Here is a 9,631-nt window from a genome sequence, read left to right on the forward strand (position 1 = left end):
AAAGATGGAAAGAATTCCTTAGAATTCTAACTAGAATGTCCTAGAATTCCAATTTGGAATTTGCCATGTGGTTCTTTGGGAGTGCACTAAGCAAGGGATGAGCCAGGGCCCAGATCCTGAGGTGCCAGCACCTTGACCCCTAGACCCGTGAGGAACAGTAAATCTGAGGTCAACATCTGAGTATAAAGAACCAAGTGAACTTAAAAGATAAACTGCCATGGACTCTCCTTTTTCTTCTCAGCCAAAAGTCAACACTCAAGGCCAGCATCATTCTGCATCTAGCCCTCAGGGTCATTACATCAGCATACAGTAGTTTAGCACAGGCTTTGAAGTTAGACCTTTGACAAATACCAGCTGTGTGATATTGTGCAAATTACCTAACTTGCACAATAGGTAAAGTTGTTGTAAGGTTTAAATGGGATGATGTATTTATGTACTTGGGTGCACATGGCACTTTTCATATAGTACATGCGCCATAAATGGTCATTACTACTTTCATACATGAGGAGCTTCTCTTAGTTGTAGTGGTAAGACTGCCTCGGCATGACAGAAATCCACACTTTATTACAATTACAAATTTACCTAAAAAATCACTTAGATTTGAACTATAATGTTACCTCTGAGACAGCAAAGAAAATTATATAGAGATAAATCATATTTTCTCAAAATAAGACATATTGAAACAAAAAAAATGCACCAAGTTTTTCCATTAAGATGTTATTTCATTTAGATTTAGAAAAGGTAATTCTTGTTTGTTTTTTTTAAAGTTTAGTGCCTGTTTTTTTATTGCTTTTTTTTTAGAGAGAGAAAGGGAGAGAGAAAGACAGAGAAACATTGATGTGAGAGCAAAGCATCAATTGGCTAGATCAATGATTCTCTCTTATCATTAGTGTTTCTATCTCTCTCTCCCTCTCCCTTCCTCTCTGAAATCAATAAAAACATATTTAAAAAAAAATCAATTGGCTGCCTCCTGCATGCCCTCTACTGGGGATTGAGCCCACAGCATGGGCATGTGCCCTGACCAGGAATTGAACTGGCAACCTTTTGGTGCACGGGACAATGCCCAATCAACTGAGCCACACCAGGGAGGGCTAATTCTGTGTTTTGATTAGAACAAATATTTTGCTACACTATGAATTTTAGTTTTTCTAGGATTCTGTACTGCTGACTATCTTCTGGTTTTCTTCTCTGTGCTCAAGTTAAAAATCATCAAAATCTTATATAATGCAAGAAGAGAATTGATACTACTAAAGTAATTGTGAAGAATTCAAATTACTTCTGTGGAGAAAAGCATCCTATTAAACCCTAATTTATAGCTCTCGGGGTTGGACACTCGACATAAGGCTGTTCATATAATTTATAAGCCTGACAGAGGCGCCCTTTTTTTGGTCTTATTCTGTTTTTAGCTCCACTATGGGAAGTGATACAGAACAGCAGTACTGGAAAGAAGGAATTAATTCATGATTTACTGGTATTGACATCAGAATGATAGAGACAAGAAGCTGAATGAATTGGATGGAACACACATATACATAAATCACAAAATATTTTAGACTGCAAGTGAAATCAAGTTACTATATGCAATATTCTAAAACTAAAAAGTGGTAGAAGATAGAAATTTATTTTTGCTTTATGGAGAGCCAAGTTGGAATGATTGGGGCACATAGAAAATGGAACCAAAATGTAATTCTTAATTAAAAGGAGCAGAGGTGAAACAAAAAGATAGAAAATACTTACTTGGGACTAAGACTAACATTTGATTGCAATAAATTATAGAAGAATTTTCTGCAGTAAACATAAAACACACATTAAAAAGTAACGTAGCCCTGATAGGTTTGGCTCAGTGGATAGAGCGTCGGCCTGGGGACTGAAGGGTCCTGGGTTTGATCCCGGTCAAGGGCATGTACCTTGGTGGCGGGCACATCCCCAGTAGGGGGTGTGCAGGAGGCAGCTAATCGGTGTTTCTCTCTCATCGATGTTTCTGACTCTCTGTCCCTCTCCCTTCCTCTCTGTAAAAAATCAATAAAATATATTTTTAAAAAAATGTAATGTAGCCCTGGCTGGTGTGGCTCAGTTGGTTGAGCATCATCCCATACACCGAGAGGTCACCAGTTCGATTCCCAGTCAGGGCACATGCTCGGATTGTGGGCTTAATGCCCAGCAGGGAGGATGCAGGAGGTAGCCGATTGATGTTTCTCTCTCACATCAATGTTTCTCTCTCTCTCCCTCTCCCTTCCTCTTTATCTAAAATCAATAAAAACATATTTTTTAAAAAGTAAAGTAAATGGTACAGAGTTTTAGTATGGAGCGATGTTTTGAAACTAGATGGAGGTAGTGGTTGCACAACATTGTGAATGTACAAATGCCACTAAATTGTTTACTTTAACACAGTGGATTTTATGTTATGTGAATTTAGCCTGAATAAGTTTTTTATTTATTATCATTATTATTATTTTGTTAATCCTCACCTGAGGGTATTTTTTTCCATTGATATTTAGAGAGACTGGAAGGGAGGGAGAGAGAGAAAGATAGAAACACTGATGTGAGAGAGACATAGATTGGTTGCCTCCTGCATGTGCCCAGACCAGGCCAGGGGAATCGAACCTGTGATCCCTTGGGGTGAGGGCTGATGCTCTAACCACTGAGCCCACCAACCAGAGCTCAGTAAGTTTTTTAGAAAGGAATGTAAGACTAAAGAATATAACTTGCATTCTAATTCAGATATCATGGCATAGGGCCGAGGGGGCAGGGATGGATGTATATCCATGGTATCCTGTTGCACTCAACAGTTAGAACCTCCAGGAAAGTAAAAAGTAGGAGAAACTAACTTCATTCCTTGTCCCTCATGAGCATCCTGACCCATCTTCCTCTCAATGAGCTCACTGTTTTGGCCTTGACAGTGTCTTTGGTACCTCTTCCAGACCTGCTCATCCTTCCTCTACGTACGTCCCATAGTTCCAAATTACTTCCAATCTTTCATTTCTTCCTCCCACCTCTGCCCATTTAAAACTAAGCCATGATAAGAGTATTGTATTAGCTTACTCATGTAAAATATTAGAACTTTCTAAATACTTAAGTAATTTGTTATTAAGTGATGTTATTTTTGAATGATAGGCTGACTCTTATTATAGCATGTTTTTACTAAATAATCACAGATAACACAATGTGCCAAGTACTATTGTAAGCACTGGTTAAATACTAATAATTCATTTAATTCCTCCACACCCCAGTCCTCACCTATAATTTTTGCTCTTTCCTTTAAACTATCCCTCTCTACCTCTGGGAACCTAAGACATGCCTAAAGGAGAGGGATCAGACATCAGGACTTGTTTCTTAAATGCTTACCATCTCTGCCTCAACAAGTATGACATTTAAGAAACAGTCATTCTTCTATTTTCCTAGGATTATTGTGTTCCAGGTAAAAGAGACTTCAGAAAAGTAGTAGATAGTCAATATTTGAGGTAAACTTATAAAAGCCTTATAAATTGTTGGCTATTAAAACCATTAACATTTTTTTAAATTGTGGTAAAATAGACATAATTTAAAATCTTGATTTTCTAAAATATATTTTTAATTTCAGAGAAGAAGGGAGAGGGAGAGATAGAAACATCAATGATGAGAGAGAATCATTGATCTGCTGCCTCCAGCACCCCCCCCCCCTCTGGGGATCAAGCCCACAACCCAGGCATGTGCCCTTGGCCGAAATCAACCCCGGGACCCTTTGGTCCACAGGCCAACACTCTATCCATTGAGTCAAAACAGCTAGCGCAACATCTTGATTTTTAATTGTACAGTTCAATCATGGTAAGTATATTCACATTGTTGAGCAACCAACCTCCAGAACATTTTCATCTCGCAAAACTGAAACTAAAATATTTTGAAGAAGCTAAAATAAACAGCAAAATGGCACCTCAAAATAGGCTATATTCATGCCATTTTAAATACATTAAATAGCATGAGGTTTGCGGTGTTAATCTCCATTTACCACATCTACCTGACTGGAAACTTTCAAGATCTCCATCTCCCCAGTTTCACAAATTAGATTTGCTTTGTTCCAGATAATTTACGCAATAAGAGACCTTCCTTGTACATCAGGTCTTCCATCGCATATCCAAAATTTCCACTGAGGAGGTGGAAAAAGAGTTCCCAAGGCAGAAATGGCATTTTAGGCAGAAGAATTACTGTGAGGTGAGGCAGAAGGTCTGGACAAACAGAAAGATAACTTCACATGTGCCATACTCTTGGGTCATTTATACAAAACAGTCTGTGAAAAGCAGTAAGGTACTCTACCTTGATACTCTATTGCTGTGATTACTTGATGGTCTTTTGGGTCAGACAATCCAAAGGTCTTAGGACCTGGAAGATTAAAACAGATAGGATAATTAAAATAGTGCAAGAGGTCTTTTTAAAATGTTTGAATGGGATGCACGGGATGCCATATTAAAGAAAACAGGCCTCAAGTTTGGTGACAGTTTCATATAATTCTCAGCACATAAGTTTTAAAGTATCAATATAAGAAAAACCATGCCAAACCATTATATGTCTCTTCCGTGTTCTGTATTGTGGTTTTACCTTTTAAGCATTTCCCAAAGCAGAACCCATAAATCTATTAGGGTTCCCTAAAAGACAACACCCTTTCACAAGCCCCACTGTTAAACAAGAGTGTATGTCCTTAATTCAGCTAATATATAATCTTGTGTCAGAGGATATTGTCCCCCAAGTAAAAACTACTAATTTTTAGCACCTCTTTCAAGGATATAAACTACTTTAGGACCTTATCCCTGACTGTACCTTCATCATATGAAAATGGGTCATTATGGTAATTATGGTGGCTAATGTGATCTGAGAGTTATACAGTGATGATGATGATGGTGATATCATCATGCCCATAACCTTATATAAAATTTCACTTTAAAAGTGTTCATACATACTTTACTTTTATTCTATAAAATTCAATATTCAGAGTGACCTGCTGTACTAGACATTACTTTTTTTAAATTTTATTTTATTGTTTAAAGTATTACAAATAGTAGTACACATGTCTCCTTTTTTTCCCCATTGACCTCCCCCCCGCCCTCCCTTACCCCCCGCCCCCTCCCCTACCTCATGCATACAAGTCCTTCGGTTGATCTCTTACTTTCTTTTAAAGATTTTAAAATTTATTTTTCAATTACAGTTGACATACAATATTCTATTAGCATCAGGTATACAACATAGTTATTGACTTTCATATACCTTATGAATAGACATACTAAGACTGGAACAACCAAGTAGCAGAACCAGGAATTAAAACTTTCTAATTCAATCTTTGATATGTATAATTTTGTGTTATGGATGTCATTCTACCGTCAATTTCATGACCATATTTAAAAATAATTTAAATCATTTCCTATAAGTATATATATCTGAAATATAAATGCTACAGTGAAAGATTTTTACCTGTTGTACTCTCTGATATAGCCCGAACACCTAAAATAGTACCTAGCATAAATCAAGGCAGAATAAATATTTGTTCAATGCATAAATAATACCCTTCCGCATTGTATACTATTGAGAGGAATCCAGTAAATGGGGTCAGGTCAAACCAACACTAATGAAGGGTTCCTGAAGGCAAGCAATTCACTGGGGAAGGTGTCATAAGTATGCAATACTGGACTGGTATTAATTATTTCAAAGTCAGAATACAAAGCATGCTTGCTGGTTAGCTTAAGAAAACAATTTAGGTAAAATGACCCAACTGCTGCTACTCATTATTCACCCCCAACTCATATATGAAATAACCTAAGACCAAATTAAACTGATCATAAAAACCTAACGGTTATTTCTTGAATATGTTTCTACAATGTACTAGGAGTGCTGTTTCGCTGTTCATGCTATCATCTGCCTCTGTCTTTGTAAGATCTACAAGCCTGTTTTTGCCAAGGCAAAAATGATCCCACTGTTGCCTTATCCAATGGACAATTTTCAGTGTTTATCTTACTTAATCTCTCTCTGACATCCGACTCTGTTGACTTCCCTGGATTGTGTGACATGACTAATCTTCATTCTGTAACCCTTGTGGGTTCTTCCCATCCATCCATCAACCATCCAGAAATGGCTTTTCTGACTCAACTAACTCCTTTCTATATAATTTCTTATACTCTCATTCATTCAACAACCATTTATTTGCTAAAAAGTCCTAAATCTGTATATCCAGCTCTAATTTGTCTCCTGAGATTATACAGTGATGATGATGAGATTAAATCCATAAACTGCTCTTTCTATAGGTTATCTATATCTCCATTTCCTATAAAAACCACAAACTCATAGGCAAAAATAAACTCATATGTTTACCCCTAAACATTGTTTTCTTTCTATATATCCTATTACAGTGAAAAACACCACAATCCACATGGTCACTCATGCCAGAAATTTAGGTATTGCCCATGATGTAACATCATTCCATCTATTTACTCATCAGTTTCCATCTATAGACTGAGAATTGTGTACCGTACAAGACAATGTTTTGGAATATTTGTCCTCCCCCACCTTATGCAGCCAAGAGTTCTTTGCCTCAGGAGGGGATGTACGAAGCCAAAACCAGAGAGAAAAAAGCAGTGTATTTCCAGCCTTTCCACATCTGGAAACCTTGACTATGAGGGAAACGGAAATGAATCATAGCTGATGCAAATGTTTAAGAAAAGTCATACCTTCTCCCCAGCCTTATGGTAGAGAGGAGGAAGTGAGTTGGAGAACAGGATCTTAATGGGCTCTTAAGAAAGAACAAGAGACCTGGCTGGTGTGGCTCAGTTGGTTGGAAAGTCCCATAGATTGAAAGGTCTCAGGTTCGATTCCTGGTCAGGGCACATACTTAGGTTTCGGGTTAAATCCCTGGGCAATCCATCTCGAAAGAAAGGAAAAAAAGGAAGGAAGGAAGAAAGGAAGGAAGGGAGGAAGGAGAAGGAAGGAGGGAAGGAAGGAAGGAAGGAAGGAAGGAAGGAAGGAAGGAAGGAAGGAAGGAAGGAAGGAAGGAAAGAAGGAAGGAGAAAGAACAATAGATGACATTTATTAAGCACTTAGACGTTAGGCGACATTCCTAGCACCTTACAAATGTTAACTTATTTGACTCTTACAACAATTCTCTATGGTAGTGTACCATTAAAAAAAATTTTTTTTATTGATTTCAGAGAGGAAAGAAGAGGTAGAGAGAGACAGAAACATCAATGATGAGAGAATCATTGATCAATTGCCTCCTGCACATTCCACACTGGGGATCAAGCCCGCAACCCTGGCATGTGTCCTAACAGGGAATTGAACCATGACCTCCTGGTTCATAGGCAGGGGACTAAGCAATCTTTTTAAATAACCTTCTTCTCCTTCCCATATACTTCTGTCCCAAACCAGAATATGTACCATGTTCCTCTAACTACCCCCCTCCCCCCTGCCCCCGTGCCTTTCTTTTCCAGCTTCTCCTCTCCTTCCCCAGTTTTATTGTGTAGACCATAGTCTACAGGCGGGGTCCGGATCTTCAGAGAGCAGAGGAAGGGAAGGACTAAGCTGGCCAAGCCAGATCCCTCCTAAGTGAGCTGGGGAAGCCAAGGCCTCATGTATTCTTGTTGCTTTCTACCTACATCTAAATAATAGGATTTTCTTTTTTTTGCCGGTGATTCTGATTCCAAACCATTATTCTGTGAAACTTTCAAAGCACACTTTGAAAAAGTCTCTTTTCTCCTTTAGCAACATGTAAATTAGTGCCCTCAGAGAAATTCCAATGAGGACTGGTGTTTGTCATTTTTAAAGGATTTTAGTACTATTTAGACAAAACAATGAAGACTCATATTCCCTTGAAACAAGCTGAAGGAAAAGTCTGGGCAAAATAGGAAAAGATCTTCTGTGTTCCCTTCGCATCATCATATCTTTGAACTTTTCAAACACTGCAGGGCCCACTGAGTGTGTTTATTTTCTTGAGGAGGCTTGGGCCAGCTTTCATTCGAGGTGAACATTCATTCAGCCTGAGGTTGGAAGGTTAGGACTGGGTTAAATCATTTCCCACCTTTTCAATTTTTCCACTTGCTTAACATTCCTTTGAGAAAAGTTTCTTAAATTTTCGAAAATCACTTTAAAAGTTCTGTGGAAAATAATAGCTGTTAACTTCAGATTGGAAGTCCCTCATAATTTTTATATGTATATATTTGAACAGAAAAAAATAATGTGTCCCAGACACTAAAAAAGTGAGGATTGGTTGAATTGGCAAAACTATAAAGGTAAAAACAAAACAAAAATTAAAATGAGGATTCGTTTTCATGAATTAATAAATAGGTAGTTGAATATTTATTTTTGTGATTTTTAAGCATCTCCTCCTAGCTACCTTCTTTCCTCTAATTCTATTCACTTCAAGGTTTGCTTTTAATTAAGTAAAAAGAACTAAAACGTGTGGTTACTTTTGTTAAACTTATTAAAGACAAAGTTCTAAATCTTTATCAAAAATTTATGTATTATAAGATTTCTATCTTGTTTCAGCCTTCCTACTCTTGGCATTCAGTTTTAATTTTTTAAAACTTGCACTCAATAACTCTTCTTATGAAAACAAAATGTTGGATTTCGTATAAACATTTCACTAACAGATGTTAGGGATAGTCTCTGTTGGCTGCTTTCTTGAACTGATTTTTATTTTCCCTTCAATTTTCCAGAACAAGTTAAATAGGAAAACAAATAAAATTGTCTGCTGATTGAGGTCGGTGATTGTTTTAAAGTTAGGTTAGCTACAAAACATCTTTAATAGTTATGGATGTGTGCCAAAATCTCTGGCAGAAATTCATAAGATGAGGCTAAGAGATGATTACTTCCATAACTGCTAACAACTCCCAGCTAAGTCAAAAGAAACCTTTGTGTTTCTTCCCCTCCCCAACTGTAAGGATAAACGTTCTTACATTGTTTATCACTTACCTAAAATAATCTGGTTTGACTAAAAATAAATACTCATTTGACAGTATCACAATTTTAAAATTTACTATAAAAGTGTTGTTTAAATGAATGCTTTTAACTAAAAACATACTTAGCAAAAATTGATATGTTACAGAGATTACCATGCACACAAACAAGCTATAAAAACTGGATATAAATTATTTCATAAATTATCCAAAGTAAAAATTAATAGCCTTGTGGTTTTGATAATGATACGGAATCTTTGGACTGGAACCCGGATTCTTTGTCCACTGGAGTCGAAGAATGAATCCACGGACAGAAAGTGGTATAGCAAAGGTGGAGATTTATTGAAGAACAAGTACAGACTCCCATGTGGGGAGAGGAAAAGAGCCACACAGAACAGACCCCCACGTCGGGTGGGGGAAAGGGTCCCACCGACTTCCTGTTTCCATGGTTTATAAAGGCTGCAGTTTGTGTCCTGATATCTCCTCTGATTGGTCAATATTCCCTTTCGAATTGGTTACTATAGTGACTTTTGAGGCCCTCCTCCCTCATTGTCCTCCAATTCCTTTTGGGCTTTTTTCCTTCTTTATTTTGTAAATATAGACTTTTTTTTGGCTACTGCCAGTTCCCTTGTCTTACGGAAATGTCTCTGTTGCTGCTCCCTTGTCTTATGGAGATGTAACTGCACCTGGCTCCCTTGTGTTATGGAAATGTACCTTCTCCC

The 9,631-nt window shown here is 37.5% G+C and overlaps 1 protein-coding gene across 1 annotated transcript in view; it reads right to left on the reverse strand.

The window, feature by feature from the left end:
• Nucleotides 1–9,631, reverse strand: part of JAM2 (junctional adhesion molecule 2) — a gene marked incomplete at its 5' end in the record, with an annotated part of 43,620 nt that overhangs the window by 15,047 nt on the left and 18,942 nt on the right. The window contains one exon of the mRNA XM_005861211.2: nt 4,291–4,356. Coding sequence (XP_005861273.1) covers nt 4,291–4,356 — 66 coding nt within the window. The remainder of the gene's footprint in view (nt 1–4,290; nt 4,357–9,631) is intronic.

Source organism: Myotis brandtii, unplaced genomic scaffold (genome assembly GCF_000412655.1).
Source record: "Myotis brandtii unplaced genomic scaffold, ASM41265v1 scaffold146, whole genome shotgun sequence".
NCBI classification, from domain to species: Eukaryota; Metazoa; Chordata; class Mammalia; order Chiroptera; family Vespertilionidae; genus Myotis; species Myotis brandtii.